An 18092-nucleotide genomic window follows, 5' to 3' on the forward strand; every position below is an offset into this window, starting at 1 on the left:
GATTCTAGTTTTGCCTAACTGACAGTTTATCTCCTACCCTCCCCCCATCAGTTGTGTCGTAAGTGGGCTACCCGACGCTTAAAATCTTCTTTGTTCCCGACGTTCTGGATTTTTGTAAATTCTCTAAAAAATATATCGTTTATTCTTCTTTCCAATTAACATACTTTTCTTCTAGATAGTAATAGCGTACGAGGCTACCTGCATTCTATTAAATCGGGGCTTTCTGATAATGTTGTAAATGATCATCAGGTTCTACATTAGACATGGTTAGAGGGAGAGAGAGAGAGGGGGGGTTGAGGAGGTAATGAGAGGCCAATTTGTGTTATTTAAAACGAAATACCGTTAACAATTACTTACACTTGAATGTTTAATGAGATATAGCTAGAAAATATCGAGAGCCATATGTATAATATTCATTTTTCTATACACAGAACAACTTACGCTACTCAATACATATAAGATATAAGAGGCTACTTCAAGAGATGGGAATCATTGAAGCAAATGGAAGGAAAGAGGGGGGGGGGGGCGAAGGAGGAGAAATTGGGGGCGAAGGAGGAGAAATTGGGGGGGGGGGGGGACATGAGAAAAGGCTACTATCTTGTTGGATGAAACCGAGTTGACAAAAGTGCTTGCGTCCAATGTAGCATTCTGGTTTCACTACACTCACTGGATTGATATGGTTATGAATGAAATAAATGGAATATAAATCTAAGGAAGTATATTATACTTGGAAAATAATGACAAACATGAGAATTTAAGAAATGAAAAGTAGTCTTTTTCATGATGACGTCCTACATCAAGAAGTTTGGAAACCTCGACTACGTCTGGCGAAGAGTTCAAGAATGAAACTACTAAATTTTCCCAATTTTATGATTTCAAATAGCACCAATTCGCTCAGAAGACTTTAAATGAATCATTAATATTATATTCAAGACCATCTTTCACTTGAATATATACTCACGAGGCTAAGCTAGAATGACTTCGCTAATTTTATGAAGACCTTAGTTTCTCTGGAGAGTTTTCAGTGGTCCTCAAGGTCAGTTCAGTTGGCCAGTCTCAATTTTGCCATGAAATTCAGAAACTTCTTATTTACTATTAGAACCTATTTACAATAAGATGATCAATATCATCTTTTCAAGTTAAGCGCTTCTGCATTTACTTAACTTTTGGTAGATTTAAAAATCTGAATAGTTCTGACCACATTACTCGTAAAATTTATACAATTTCATACCCTTTACATATATATATATATATATATATATATATATATATATATATATATATATATATATATAATCAATTAGTTGATAATGTACAGATAAACCAAGTTAAAAATTTATACGAATATACATAAATACACGGGGATTATTAAGCGTTATTTATTACACACGCAGTTTCATACATGTATACATTACTGTTTATTCCATTACCTGTATGACCATTCACAGCTCACATTAAAAGATGGTTTAGCCAGAACATGACACAACTGAACGCGGGCCAATTCGCGGTAAAGTCTAAGGTATTTGCACGTAAGATTCTAGCACTATTTTTTTTTTTTCCACTTTTGAAATTTAATCATAATTCCGCTGCCATTCTGGCTAAATAGTACAGCAATAGACCTATTTTCTTTGAATGAATACTGCGTAATTACAAATATACCAACCACTTTGCTGACTTTTCATATATTACCACTTACATTATTTTTTTTCCGGAAAAAACACTCATTTGACTAAGTTTTATTGCGTAAACGTTCCCTAACAATATGATTACAAACTTGTTTACTTTTTTGGGGTTTAATCCAACTCTCCACTGAAGTCGAGTGAACTACTTCTTGGGCGGGTCCATATCAATCATCTAACGAAACATTTTCATTATAACTTATACAATTCTTTGATTGTAGCATCTTCCAAATCATATGATCTTATGAAAAGTAGTCTTTAGTTTCTTCTTAATTCAATTGCTCCCTTAAGGTCCTTCATTTCAGTTGGCAGTTTATTATGTCTTGGCGCACAGTAGCTAAAAGCCCTTTCACCAAATTTACTATTTGTTCTTGGTTCAGATAGCCTATGTTTGTCACTCATGTGTCTTATGTTAACATTTGTTTCTAGTTCTAGTTTGTTCAGACATTCTTTTAGATATTTTGGTTCAGTATCTTAAACATTAGTAGTAAGAGTAGCTTGTATGCAATTCTCGCCTTTACCGGCAGCCAGTGTAATTTAATTAGTGCAGGGGTAACTCTTTTGATATGTTGTTTATCGATGTATACGTTTCATGTTCGTGTCTTCTAAGTTGTAGTTTTCATGAAAGGGATTGTAATGTCAAAATAGTAATCCTTCCCAACGTTCAATAGACTTTGTCACACCAAAACATGTATTTGCAATTTCTGGGGTCTAAGTTCCTTCGAACGAAATTGCACTCGGTTTTCTTGCCAGTACACTAAGCTACCAAGCTCAGTGTTAAAATGAAACCAGCTTATTTAACTTTGGTATTTTCTTCATACAAGATGCAAATACATTAAAGCATTCATTAATCTACCAGTGAAATGTATAATAAAATTTGTTTTAGCGATAAAAAGTAGGGGAAAAAAAGAAGAGGGAGGCACCTGCAATAAAATCTACGAGATTTTAACGCCACGTTTGATGTCTAAATCTGAACACTCCTCTACAACCATTATTATTATTATTATTATTATTATTATTATTATTATTATTATTATTATTATTATTGGCCAAGCTACAACCCTAATATGAAAAGCAAGATGTTTTAAGCCAAAGGGCTCCAATAGAGAAAAATAGCCCAGTGAGGAAAGGAAATAAGGAAATAAATAAATGATGAGAACAAATTAACAATAAATCATTCTAAAAATAGTAACAGGGCGTCTTTACAATCTAAAAAAAAAATACATTACAAAAACAAATGAACATAAAAATATAATGAAATGATTACAAAATGAGTAGATACTAAAGTTATTTTTCCTTATTTTAGAAACCATTAGTTACACGAGGTACAGCATTACTACAAGTTAAGCTACAACCTAAGTTGGAAAAGCTAGATGCTATAAGCCCAAGGGCTCCAACAGGGAACAATAGCCCAGTGAGGAGAGGAAACAAGGAAACAAACAAACTACAAGACGTAAAAAGCAATCAAAATAAAATATTCTATGAACAGTAACAACATTAAATTAGATTTTACATATATAAACTATATAAACTTTAGAAACAAGAGGAAGAGAAATAACATAGATCAATGTGCCTGAGTGTACCCCCCAAGACGGTACTCAACTCCTTGCCATGTTTGCTGTAGCATAACCCCACTAATGGTGGTATCCGTGATATCTTCAACATAATCTTTAGAAAAAAAAAAAAAAAAAAAAGATTCCAGGGGTAATGATATCTGGTGAACGTGATTATACCAAAGTGCAGCTCTTCTAGGAGAAAGACACTCCAAGATCAAACCATTGTTCTCTAGTCTCGTCTTAGGTAAGCCATAGCATCTGTACCATGGTCTTTCACTGTCTTGGGTTAGAGTTCTCTTGCTTGAGGGTACACTCAGGCACACTATTCTATCTTATTTCTCTTCCTCTTGTTTTGTTTAAGTTTTTATATTTCATGTTGTTACTGTACTTGAAAAATTTTATTTTTCCTCGTTTCCTTTCCTCACTAGGCTACTTTCCCTGTTGGAGTCCATGGGTTTATAGCATCCTGCTTTTCCAAGCAGGGTTGTAGCTTAGCAAGTAAAAAAAAAAAAAAAAAAAAAAAAACAATAATAACAAGTGAGCAAGTCCTGAACGCGGACATGGTCCTCGTAGAGGACATACCTCCGCCAAGGTGACCTAGAGCGCCATATGTCCTAGAATCATGAATTGATGTGACTTCGACCTTCACATGACCTTGACCTTCACGTGACCTTCAAGTGACCTTGACCTTCACGTGACCTTGACCTTCACATGACCTTGGCTTCAAGTGACCTTGATCTTCAAATGTACTTGACCTTCACGTGACCTTGACCTTCAGGTGACCTTGACCTTCACGTGACCTTGACCTTCACGTGACCTTGACCTTCAAGTGACCTGCTTGACTTTTGACCTTCAAGTGATCTTTGTTCATTTGCCACTGATACTTAATATGACATTGATATAATGCACCAATATGACCTTGACCTTTGACCTTTATAAATTTGAACATCACCCATGGGTTGCGCCTGGACTAGGACTTCCCTGTTGGCTTATGCAAAAGTCAGTGCTTTATTTCTGTCTCTTGATATGGCCACTTATGTCATAGTGACACCAGTGACCCCTGTGACCTTGACCTTGGGGTGACCTTGACCAAAATTTAATCAGTTCTTCCATACACATTGGGGAACTACTTGGCCAAGTTTGAAGTGATTCCGTGTAGAAATGTGGCCTCTACGTTGTCCACAGACAGACAGACAAACAGAGAAACAAACAAACCGAACCGAAAACATACCCTCCTGGCGGAGGTAATAATAATAATAATAATAATAATAATAATAATCCCTTCCATTCCAACGGACTGGAAATGTTTTATTTTGGAACCCCGGTACATGCAGTCCATAATCTAGTTGGACGCCATCTTGCTGGAAAATAACAAACATTCAACAGTACTTATATCTTCTTTTTTCCTTTAGACAGGGGTGTAACTTCTTTCCTTCAAGTTTCTCAGCAAGCCTTAAGCCTGAAATTAGGTTGCTGGCCTCACGACTTTTTCTTAATTTCAGAAAAGGAATGGATATATTTTTTTAAAGTGTATATCTTTACTCTCTCACTCCCTAGTTTTCAGTGATACATAAAACCTAGAATCATCATCTTCTAAACACTCCTTCATTTACGAAAAATCTCTTTCAACACTGCTTCTCGTGGGGTAGTCTGAACACCATGACAGAGTCCTTGAGATGCAGGAGTCTAGCCGAATCCCGCAAGACGTCTTGACTTCCCAGATCACGGAGAAGGCCTCTACTGCGCATACCCTTGACGAGGTCTGAAGTAACTACTCCACTATCAGGTACATGGGTTGAACGAGAGAGGACAATACCTGAGTAGGAGATTTATAACTTCAGGTTTTTGAGAAGAATGGTTTTAGATTTATTGCCAAAGAGGCAATTACCATATCACCTTCTATGCAGGCAAGTGCTCTCTATGTCTTTCACCATTTTTTTAACATCACCCATTATTATTATTATTATTATTATTATTATTATTATTATTATTATTATTATTATTATTACTTGCTAAGCTACAACCCTAGTTGGAAAAGCTGAATGCTATAAGCCCAGGGGCTCCAACAGGGAAAATAGCCCAGTGAGGAAAGGAAACAAGGAAATAAGAGAATTAATAAACCTTTAAAATTAAATATTCTAAGAACAGTAAAAACAATTATAATAAATATTTCCTATATAAACTATAAAAACTGTAAAACTATAAAAACAAAATAAGAGTTAGAAAAATAAGATAGAATAGTGTGCCCGAGTGTACCCTCAAGCAAGAGAACTCTAACCCAAGGCATCAACATTGTATCACCTATTATTATTATTATTATCATTATCATTATTATTATTATTATTATTAATTGCTAAGCTATAGCCCTAATTGGAAAAGCAGGATGCTATAAGCCCAAGGGCTCCAACAGGGAAAATATCACAAAAAAAAAAAGAAGTGGGGTCAGTGACTTCAATCGCAAAGATAAGATAAAACAAGATAAGATATAGGAAGTCTGAACCCCTTGGGTGCCAGCCATCCCCAACCGATGATACTGGTGAGATACTACCGCTAGAGAATTATGGGGTCCTTTGACTGGTTAGACAGCGCTACAGTGGATGCTTCTCTCTGGTTACGGTTCTTTCCCTTTGCGTACACATACGCCGAATAGTCTGGCCTATTCTTTACAGATTCTCCTCTATTCTCATACACTTGACAACAAGTTTTCTTCACCCAAGGAGTTAACTACTGCAATGTAATTGTTCAATGGCTACTTTCCTCTTGATAAGGGTGGAAGAGACTCTTTAGCTTTGGTAAGCGGCTCTTCTAGGAGAAGGACACTCCAAAATCAAACCATTGTTCTCTAATCTTGGGTAGGGCCATAGCCTCTGTACCATGCTCTTCCACTGTCTTGGGTTAGAGTTCTCTTCCTTGAGGGTACACTCAGGCACTCATTTCTATTTAATTTCTCTTCCTCTGGTTTTGTTAGTTTTTATAGTTTATATAGGAAATATTTATTTTAATGTTGTTATACTGTTCTTAAATTATTTTATTTTTCCTTGTTTCCTTTCTTCACTGGGCTATTTTCCCTGTTGGGGCCCTTAGGCTTATAGCATCCTGCTTTTCCAACTAGGGTTGTAGCTTAGCAAATAATAATAATAATAATAATAATAATAATAATAATAATAATAATAATAATATGGTGGAACATAAGAATATAAACAAATACCACAAGAAATGCAAAATGGAACAAGGTTAGAACTTAGGGCTTTTACGTTTATTCAATTTCTGGTATAAAAATAAAAATAAAAATAAAATATCCTAATTTCTTTTTGTTCAATTTCATTATTTAACCCAAAAGTAGAAAAAATTGCATGAACCTTTACCCTTGTTATACACACACACACACACACACACACACACACACACACATATATATATATATATATATATATATATATATATATATATATATATATATGTATAAATAAATAAATATATATATATATATATATATATATATATATATATATATATATATATATATATGTATATATATCTATATATATATATATATATATATATATATATATATACTGTATATATACTGAGAAATACAAAAGTGCATAGAAAATAACACAGAAACTTTGTTCCAAAAATCCTTACCTTTACAAGCGTGTTTCGCCAAGTTATCCAGAAAGGTATCTAGCGACTCCTTGGGCAGGGGTTCGCCAACCCCTAGACTCAGCACCCAGTCGTACATCTGCTTCAGATTGAAGGGCTGAGTCGCGTCCATTTCCTTCACGAATCCTCCGCTTAACAATCCTACGTTTTGTGATCCGTCGTAGCCTGAATTACGTATTATAGTAAGTTTTTTATAGATGTTCTTTTTTTTAGTATGGTATATTTTGTTATTTTTATTCAGAGGGGAGGTTTTATAAATACATGTTTTCCAAGAATAAAAGATATATTCATACAAGAAACTTGTAAATAACATCGTGTGTGCTAATATTTACGCGTTATATATATATATATATATATATATATATATATATATATATATATATGTATATATAATTTATATATATGTATATATACATATATATATATATATATATATATATATATATATATATATATATATATATATATATATATATATATATATATATATATATACACATACGTATATAGCCTAAATATACAAACAGATGCATATATATACATACATATATACATTAAATTATATATATATATATATATATATATATATATATATATATATATATGTATATATATATATATATATATATATGTATATATATATATAAAACCACGAACCTTCCCATGACTTAATAACTCTGGACTTATTCCTGAGTCCTGCAGCATCCATTTCACTCTTGTAATTGCTCTCCAAATATTCTTCTTCTGCAAGATTATCAACATGAATTACGTTGTGACTAATCCGATAGAAACATCGTCCATAATGTCCTAAGCCAGCGCTTACCTCCAGTATGGAAGACCAGCCAAATATCTCTTCCAGGCTACGACAGAGCTGGAAAAAGTGTGTGAACATTACGATCAAATGTTCTCTCTCTCTCTCTCTCTCTCTCTCTCTCTCTCTCTCTCTCTCTCTCTCTCTCTCTCTCTCTCTCTCTCTCTCTCTCTCTCTCTCTCTCTCTCTCTCAATGTTGTACAGTAAATACTTTTTTGTTGAGCAGGCTGACATAGGTCTCTTTCTTATAGTTTATATATGAAAGATCTGTTTTAATAATGTTACTGTTCTTAAAATATTTCATTTTCATTCTTCATTACTTCTCATATATTTTATTTATTTCCTTACTTCCTTTTATCACAGGGCTAATTTTCCATGTTGGAGTCCTTGGGCTAATAGCACCCTGTTTTACCAGCTAGGGTGTAGCTTAGCTAATAATAATAATAATAATAATAATAACAATAATAATAATAATAACCTCTATTTACCAAGACACCCCAATTTTGGTGGGTAGCCGACATCAAACAGAGGAACAAAAGGGTGAAGAAGAATTGTTTGGTAATCTCAGTGTTGTCAGGTGTATGAGGATAGATGAGAATCTGAAAAGAATAGGCCAGACTATTCGGTGTATGTGTAGGCACATGGAAAGTGAACCGTAACCAGAGAGAAGATCAATGTAGTACTGTCTGGCTAGTCAAAGGACCCCATAACTCTCTTAGCGGTAGTATCTCAAAGGGTGGCTGGTGCCCTGGCCAATCTACTACTATTACTATGAACTCAGAGAGAGAGAGAGAGAGAGAGAGAGAGAGAGAGAGAGAGAGAGAGAGAGAGAGAGAGAGAGAGAGAGAGAATATTCGTAAATAATCGGACTTAATTTTACCTGATAACAAAATTGACATCAAAAGAGAAAGGAGTAATATCTGCATTTATCATTACGATACATCTCCATTAAAATCGTCAATGAATTATCATTACCTTGCCGTCCCATATCTCGTTACCATTGATAAAAACGTGATTTTCTTCCAGACAAAAGGCCCCGTTCTGGAGTAATGTCTGACCGTCACAGAGAGTATAGTTCTCCCAAGACGTCGGCTCTAAGGGTCTTGATTTCTCCTCCTCTATGGAATCAAACTTGAAATTTTCGACATGGCCCTTTTCTTCTTTGGTTTCTTCTGCTTTCCCCTCTTCCTTTCTGACATCATTGTATGCTTCCTCCTTGACGTCATCATGTGCTTCCTCCTTGACGTCATCATGTGCTTCCTCCCTGACGTCATCATGTGCTTCCTCCTTGACTTCCTCGTGTGTTTCCTCTCTGAGGCCATCATGTGTTTCTTCTCTGACGTCATTGTATGGAGATCCTGGATTCACGAACAATGGATGCTGAAGACAAATCAGTTAATAAATTAATCAAGTTTCAAGTTGGAAAACTCATAAATACTTATACTGAAATTCATTTTAGAAGATTTGTAAATTTATTTTTTCGTTGATAATTTGGTTATATACTCATCCATTTTGGATTACTGAATGACACGAATACTCAATTCTGTTCTTGGGAAAGCCTCAGAGAGTACCTTCGTCCATCGTGCATTGCTAAGAACGTGCTATCATAAACCATGAAGATCTGCCATCATTGAAATTTGGTTAATTGTTTACAAGAGCACGCTCTCCATTTTACTTTAATAGGATCGATTCTCTCCGTTTTACTTTAATAGGATTGATTCTCTCCGTTTTACTTTAATAAGATTGATTCTCTCCATTTTACTTTAATACGATTGATTCTCTCCGTTTTACTTTAATACGATTGATTCTCTCCGTTTTACTTTAATACGATTGATTCTCTCCGTTTTACTTTAATAAGATTGATTCTCTCCATTTTACTTTAATAAGATTGATTCTCTCCATTTTACTTTAATAAGATTTCTCTCTATTTTACTTTAATAAGATTTATTCTCTCTATTTTACTTTAATAAGATTTATTCTCTCCATTTTACTTTAATAAGATTTATTCTCTCCATTTTACTTTAATACGATTTATTCTCTCCATTTTACTTTAATAAGATTTATTCTCTCCGTTTTACTTTAATACGATTTATTCTCACCATTTTACTTTAATAAGATTTATTCTCTCCATTTTACTTTAATAAGATTTATTCTCTCCGTTTTACTTTAATACGATTTATTCTCTCCATTTTACTTTAATAAGATTTATTATCAAATATTTACCAAATAAAATACTCATTTCCCAAATAGTGACACTTTTGAGTAATGACTCCATTTGAAATTTAGTATAAATTTTGAATATATTCCAAAATGTACGCTGACGTCACGAACTTTTCTTTGGTTAATGTCAGTTCCAGGTCGTTTAGTACCTCCTCCACCAACCCCTCCCACTCCCCCTGCCCCCTTGTGTAACATATCTTGCTATTTTTTTTTGCTTTCCTCCCATTTAACCCTTTTACCCCCAAACTATTTGGAACTTTCCAGCCCTTAACCCAAGGGGTTTTTCTTCCAAGCACATTTTGCAATATATTTTGTTTAAATTGCTCTAACAGCCTCAGTTGTCGTCATAGAGAGGTCAGGTTGGTCTCATTCTTTTGGAAAATGCCTGAAGTTTCTCATAAAGTTATCAAATATATGCCAAAAAAATGTAAATAGCAGTTTTTTTGCAAGGACGTACCGGTACATCCATGGGGGATAAAGGGATGAGTTTTGTGAAACGTACCAGTACGTCCATTGGGGCTAAAAGGGTTAAAGAACCTCCTAATTACTGTACAAGAAGAGGAGAGCTGCAGGACTGCATAATTTTGCAGTAAATGGAAAGCGTGCTCTTGTAAACAAATACCGAAATTTGTAATCTTATTTACAAAGACAGAAATAGAAAAGTTGAGAAGTTTAGCTGATGTTACTGATTGGCTAATTTACATTACAAAAAATTCTCTGTTTCATAAAATAAACAAGGGTTACATTAAAGCTAACACATGCAACGCATTAATAAAAAGCTATTTTTGTTTTTTATGTTAACTATCAATTATTTGGGAAAGTTAATGACCATCCTTATGAACATCGTCTTATATATACATCCATTTCGGGTAAGAAGGCCATAAACATATAACAGGTTGTTTCCTGTTCAACCGACAACCGGTTCTGTTAACAATTAACGGTGAGAAAAACAGACATGTTTATTCAGGTCCCTGTCAGTGCGAGGGGAGAGCGAAGATACAAACCCATATATATATATATATATATATATATATATATATATATATATATATATATATATATATATATATATATAAAGAAATGTCGTTACTATGTACGATCGTGTGACACACGGTTGATACACCAGTACAAGGAGACAACTTAAAGATACATTCTGCCTTTATGAATAATTTGCACGAGGATGAACCTGGCCTGACGCAAGGATTCCGATTTACGCAAATAATGGCAGGCGTAGTAAAGATTAAAGAGGTTAATAAGAGTCAGGACTGAGATGATGTGGTCACGTGTTGAGGATGGATGGCAGGGAGGGACTTAAGGAGGGTTTGGGAGGAACCTGTAAAGAGGGGGGGGAGGGAAGATCGAGAGGGAAGCAGAGAATTAGATGGCGAGATAATGTGAAGGATGATATTGAGAGAAGAGGATACCTTTGACATAGGCCATTAGAGAGGGCGAATCATGCAACCGACCCCTTAATGTAAGGATAACGTTGGTTAATAAGAAGACCCTGTTGCCCGGCACTGCTGTCTGGAAGCCCATTAGATAAAAGGAAGTGGGAACAGAGGTACTGGAAGCCGGGGGAGACCAACACTTTACCAATGAAGTAAATGTTTTAGAGTTTTGACAGAAAGATGCATAAAGAGGAAGTGGGAACAGAGGTACTGTATATTAAGAAGATAAGAAGCAAAAGCAGCTAGGAGTCGATGGGATAGTGCAATGTCCCTACAAAAAGACTTAACATAAGGCCAGGTTAATCTAACTGAGGGTATGGTTCAATATCTTACCTTATAAAAATAAGCTTCTTAGTTGAAAACTAGTTTGTTATAAAGACAACTGACATTCTTTGTATGTAATTATTACATAAAAGTTCAGATATTCTATGTTTGTCACTCATGTGTCTACATGAGTGACAAACATAGACTATCTGAACCAAGAACAAATAGTAAATTTGGTGAAAGGGCTTTTAGCTACTGTGCGCCTAGACATTATAATAAACTGCCAACTGAAATGAAGAACCTAAAGGGAGCAATTGAATCTAAGAAGAAACTAAAGACATTACTTTTCACAAGATCATATGATTTGGAAGATGCTACAATCAAAGAATTGTATAAGTTATAAAGAAAATGTTTCGTTAGATGATTGGTATGGACCAGCCCGAGGAGTAGTTCACTCGACTTCAGTGGAGGGTTGGATTTAAACCCAAAACAAGTAACTCAAAATGATTTTTCTTTTTGTACAACTTTATAAAGGACATAATAGAGACTTTAGAATCTTACCAATCCCTCTACAGGAAAGGAGGCCTTAGTCGTACTTTCCTCCGAGTCTCCATTTCCCTGAGAATCATTACTAGTTGTTGTTGACCTCCGTCGAAAGTGATGATTCTTTAGAGGATGATCAGCGAGTCGCTTTGCATTCGAGCCCACTTGAGTTTCGGCGCTTTTGACTGATCTCTCCCTCCTAGAGGCCTCAGAGGTCATGAGGTAGTTCTCGGAAGAGGTCACGATGAGGTAGATACTTAGAGGAATCAATACTCCTGCAAGCAGAGCTCTATACCGACGCTAGAAGAAGACGTAGAGGAAAAAGAACAGAATATGTTAGGATAAAAGAAATTATTTTCCCCCTGAGAAATGCTTCTGCTGTATACTATACACTGTTAAAAATTTGAATTAAAAAGGGTAAATGCTTGGCAAGATTTATTCCATGATTTTTACTGTTTTAAAAACGGATATATTGACGCAAAGAAGTGATATTACGGACACCAACCCGTAAAAAATAAAAACAAAGTAGGGTTAAATTACGGCCGCCTGTATTTTACTGAAATACGGCTTAGAAAAGTATATTTTACGGAGAATTTTCTATTCAAATCACGATTTTTTCTTACTGAGTAGTCAACTTTCATCTTCTATTTACGTTATTCTCATTACTCATATCGCCAAAGAGCAACACTGACATTTTTTTTTCTATTACATATGGAAAATATTTGTATGCTAATCATCAAAATGTGTTTAAAAAATAAGATCCTTCAAAATTTAAATAAAACTTTTAAAGATTCTTACCACCACGAAGTATCTCTTGGCGAAAACGCGAAAATTTTCCATCTCGAAGTTTTACCAGGAAACTAACACACCTGGAATGATTGAAATTTCTAACTATTCCTCCGAATAGTTTACGTATTGAGAGAGAGAGAGAGAGAGAGAGAGAGAGAGAGAGGAGAGAGAGAGAGAGAGAGAGAGAGAGAGAGAGAGAGAGAGATATTTCAAAACTCATTACTTAATTGTTTACACTAATTATAATCGGTCTAGTTATTACTACTTACTTCTTATCATTTCCGACTGCAAAGTTGTACTTCTTAACATTAATCTCTATTAAAGAAACTGTTGACCCTTTTATAAAATTATTATTATTATTATTATTATTATTATTATTATTATTATTATTATTATTATTATTATTATTATTATTATTATTATTATCTAAGCTATAACCCTAGTTGGTAAAGCAAGATGATATAAGACTAAGGGCTCCAACAGGGAAAAATAGCTCAGTGAGGTATAAGGAATTGAGGAAATAAATAACCTATAAGAGAAGTAATAAACTATTCAAATAAAATAATACAAAGAACAGTAACAACATAAAAACAGATATTTCATAAATAAACTATAAAAAGTTTTTTGTTTAGCACCGCTACTAGTCTCATCTCACCAGCGAAAGGCTTCTTGACTTTTATATCATTGAGCCGATATTCACCAAAGCAGAGAACTTGGGCACCCGGTGGTTAATAACTTCTAAAAGTGTATGAATTTTCATTTGCAACAGCTATTAGCAACATTAATATACTAAATTTCATGAAAGGATTATCAGGAACTAGTAAATCAATTCCATTTCATAATACGTTTGAAAGCAGAATAATTCCAAAAGACAATACTTACAACATTTTAAAACAAGAAACAAGAAATTTCTTAACGTTGTGACTGTTCTTAAAATATCTTAAGATATTCGTTACTTCTCATGCAATTAATTTCCTCATTTTCTTTCCTCACTAGGCTATTTTTCCCTGTTGGAGCCCTTGGGCTTATAGCATCCAGCTTTTTTTTTAACTAGGGTTGTAGCTTAGCAAGTAATAATACTAATACGAGACCGGTTTGAGCGACACTGCGCCAAAATAAACACAACTCCCAATCAAAAATAAAACTTATTTCAACCAGTCTATGCTCATGAAGTCAATCTTTAACGAACGAACGAACGAACATCGTCACAGAAAATAATCAACTTTAAAAAGAATGCTGATGTTAATTGCATTCGTATTGTCTTCTCGTAAGTATTCTCCACTCACACTCACAAGTATAACAGACATCGATGTGAGGAAAGTCCCCCAATATTTCAACCCAGGGTTGTGTGAAACCGGAAAAAAACTATGTTAATACGCACCACTGCACCGCTTTGAATATTGTTCCCCGTTTCCTCCCTACTCTTTCCACGTACTGTATTTGCTATTTTTCCTAGAACTTTCTTGATGATCATACGAACAAATAACTTTAAAAACACTTTGAATTAGAAGGAAGCAAATCTTGAAACCATTATACTAGAACAATCTTTATATTAACCTGTCCACTTCTTTTCTGGCGAGGGATGTCAGACAGCTTGTTTCCTCATCTTCTAGAAAGTACTACATAGAAGTTATGTGTACAGTACAATTGCCACTGCAATGGTAACTGTGTTTAACAGACAATAATTAACCTTCTCTTAACTTGGCTATACTGTAAATGTCCCAAGCACTATTAGTGCTACTTTAATTTCCAAAAATGAATAAAAAATAATAATAAAAAAGCAAGGTAGCTTAACTTACAGTATTTTACACTATATTTTCACTAACATGAACTACTTGTTTTTGTTTATCTGGGCCACTTTCATATTGACACCAAAGATGGCTACGTGGGGCATTGAACTTCCAAAGGCAAGATGGTTAGGCCAATGCCCTAGAGACTGGCCATATATCATATGATCAGCGCCAAAGCCTCCTCTCCAGCCAAGCTAGGACCAGGGAGGGCCAGGCAGTGGCTGCTGATGACTCATCAGATAGACCAATAGGCTCCCCCAACCGACCCCCCCCCCCTAAACTTAGCTCACAAGGATGGTAAGGTTGCAGACACTAATGGCACTAACTAGTCTGAGCGGGACTCGAACCTCAGTCTGGCAAACACCAGGCAGAGACGTTACCAATCAGGCCACAACAACCCTAGCATACACTTTACCGTGTCGTCCCTCCCTGCTGTTCAACTTCCTGAACTTAACATTATCTCAGTCAAGAGCAAACTTCGAACAACTCATATCTTTATTCGTAATAAAGATACTTTTCTTAATGACCCAACTTAGTAAGATTAGGTTGGTTGGTTAGTAGCGATTCAAGCAAGTCTTACGCCAGCAAAGGCCCTTGTCCAAGGTGTGAAAGAAAAAATATGAATGGTATTGATCTCTGGACCGAGCCCTACAAAGTGAAATACACTCATTGATTGTCTCCTTTTATCATAGTCACGCTTGAGAACACAAAGAACGTGATCTGGATATGATATTATTATTATTATTATTATTATTATTATTATTATTATTATTATTACCTCCTAAGCTACAACCCTAGTTGGTAACCAGGATACTTTAAGCCAAGGGGCCCCAACAATGAAAATAGCACAATGAGGAAAGGAAACAAGGCAAAATCAAATATTTTAAGAACGGTAACAATATTAAAATGAATATTTCCTATATAAACTATAAAAACTTTAACAAAACAAGAGGAAGATAAATTAGATAGAATAGTGTGCCCGAGTGTACCCTCAAGCAAGAGAACTCTAACCCAAGACAGTGGAAGACTATGGTACAGAAGCTATGGCACTACCCAAGACTAGAGAATATAAGTTCCTATTTACTCTTTATGTAAACTTTCAAGGATACATTACTGTCCACACCAGACTGTGATGGTCAGTTATAAGTTTCATAGTAATGAATTATAGGGAGAGGTCCCTAGGCCAATATTCATGTCCCAAAAGAGGGTTTGATGAGTAATATGGCAGCAACGTTAGACACATTCAAACGCAAAATACACCAATCCTAACAAAGTTATTATTATTATTATTATTATTATTAAATGCTAATCTACAACCCCAGTTGGAAAAGCAGGATGCTATAAGGCCAGGGGCCCCAACAGGGAAAATAGCCCAGTGAGGAAAGGAAACAAGGAAAAAATAAATATTTTCAAGATTAGTAATTAATTACCAGGAAGAACAACAGCGAGGAACCGCGAAGAAATCACAGGATGTTGATGTTCAAGGTTTAAAGGCTGCTCATGAATAGCAGAGGCAAGGGACAGTGACATTGGCCTATCAAGCAGGACAATGCCCTAGAGAATGACTATATATCTTATGATCAGCGCCCAAGGCCCCTCTCCACCCAAGCTAGGACCAAGGAGGGCAAGGCAATGATTGCTGATGACCCAGCAGATAGACTTATAGGCTTCTCCCAAACCCCCGTCCTTTGCTTACAAGGATGGTGAGGTTGCAGCGACCAAAGGAACTAACCTCAGAAATGAGGAAAATGAAGAGAATAATCAAGGCATCCATAATATGAAATAAAAACTATAAATAAGGTGCATTTTGCAGTCATTTAATCTAATGAAAATGTAATTATAACACACCTATACAATCAGGCATTACTAAATGCACATTTAAACAAAATACATTAAAGATGATTAAACTACAAATAAAAGTATCGTGAATCAGCTTTCGAAAAATCTTATTCAAAATTAAAGAGAGAGAGAGAGAGAGAGAGAGAGAGAGAGAGAGAGAGAGAGAGAGAGAGAGAGAGAGAGAGAGAGAGAATTCCTTATCATACATCTCTAACTTAGTTATAAGAGGACCGTGACGTTTTCAACAGACCTAAAAGAAGCAAGAGGAAGTTGTCGATTAAATACTTCTTTGATAATTATAGGGAAATTAATTCAAGTAGATAGTCATTAATGTCTTTTTGTACCCTACATAAATAAAGATGTCCTAAGGACACACATACACTCATATTATGTATATATATATATATATATATATATATATATATATATATATATATATATATATATATATATATATATATATATATGTGTGTGTGTGTGTATGTATGTATGTGTGTAAATACATACATGTGTGTGAGTAGGTGTGTGTACTCGTGAACAACTTATGTGACCCTGATAAAGTCATTTAATGGAGGTTACAGCTAGGAGAGGCTGGTGATTGCTGAAGCACTATCCATCAGGATGCAGCAGCATGTGTTGAAAATAAGTGCGACAATTGAATATACACAAAACAACAGTATATCGATGAATAAATAAGGAAGCGTAATTGGGAACTGTGGACCGAATGCAGGGACAAAGTATTCTTTTAACCCTGGGACAAAGTGGACCGAAACTCACTACCGAAGGAGAAGACGAATTGATTGTCAATTTTGCTCAAGGAGTTCTAGAACTGGGACACGTATTATTATTATTATTATTATTATTATTATTATTATTATTATTATTATTATTATTATTATTATTATTATTATTATTATTATTACTTTCTAAGCTAAAACCTTAGTTGGAAAAGCACAACGCTATAAGTCCAAGGGGTCCAACATAGGAAAGGAAATAAATAAAGTAACGACATCTATCTTAAAACCAAAGTAAATCTGATTCATACGTGCGGAATCTGTTACTTATGTAGTACATTTGTCTGTGGCAAAACACCCAAGACAATTCTGCCAATGGATTTCGATGAAGTTCTGTGGACGGGTAAACTAAAGGACAAGGAAAATTTGCAATTTGAGACTTTTCTTTTTGTCTTTCTAACTTTTCTAAAAATGTGTTCGTCTGGAATAACGTTTGTCTTGTTCATCTGTATCTTACTTGGTCTGATACAATGTCTGTCTTCCTAGGATAGGCCTACTAGCCGGGTATAAGATTCATCGTCCTAGCTTGCAAATGTTTTGTTATGCAATGTTTGTGTTTCTAGCTTTCTTGCAACTGTATATAATATAATGCATCATTTTCTAGCTTACTACTGTGCTAGTCTGACATATCTCCCTTTCAAATTTACTTTCATCATCATCATCATCTCCTACACCTATTGACGCAAAGGGCCTCGG

At 34.9% G+C, this 18092-nt stretch overlaps 1 protein-coding gene across 1 annotated transcript; it reads right to left on the minus strand.

Annotated features, from left to right (window-relative positions):
- Positions 1-4842: 4842 nt before the first annotated feature.
- On the minus strand, positions 4843-13058 carry LOC137654397 (uncharacterized). Its single transcript, XM_068387996.1, has 6 exons — positions 12983-13058; positions 12203-12484; positions 8685-9089; positions 7556-7769; positions 6881-7063; positions 4843-5051 (listed from the first exon to the last, which is right to left on the minus strand). The coding sequence occupies exons 1-6, from the start codon at positions 13022-13024 to the stop codon at positions 4861-4863; spliced, it is 1317 nt and encodes a 438-aa protein (XP_068244097.1). The 5' UTR covers positions 13025-13058; the 3' UTR covers positions 4843-4860.
- Between the last annotated feature and the right edge of the window lie 5034 nt (positions 13059-18092).

The sequence above is a fragment of the Palaemon carinicauda genome, chromosome 15 (assembly GCF_036898095.1).
Source record: "Palaemon carinicauda isolate YSFRI2023 chromosome 15, ASM3689809v2, whole genome shotgun sequence".
Taxonomy (NCBI): Eukaryota; Metazoa; Arthropoda; class Malacostraca; order Decapoda; family Palaemonidae; genus Palaemon; species Palaemon carinicauda.

Coding starts and splice junctions, on each gene's coding strand:
- LOC137654397 (XM_068387996.1), bottom strand. CDS start 13,024: ATGGAAAATTTTCGCGTTTTCGCCAAGAGATACTTCGTGGTG. Junction 12,485..12,982: donor CCAAGAGATACTTCGTGGTG/GTAAGAATCTTT, acceptor GTCTTCTTCTAG/CGTCGGTATAGAGCTCTGCT. Junction 7,064..7,555: donor AGTTATTAAGTCATGGGAAG/GTTCGTGGTTTT, acceptor TACGTAATTCAG/GCTACGACGGATCACAAAAC.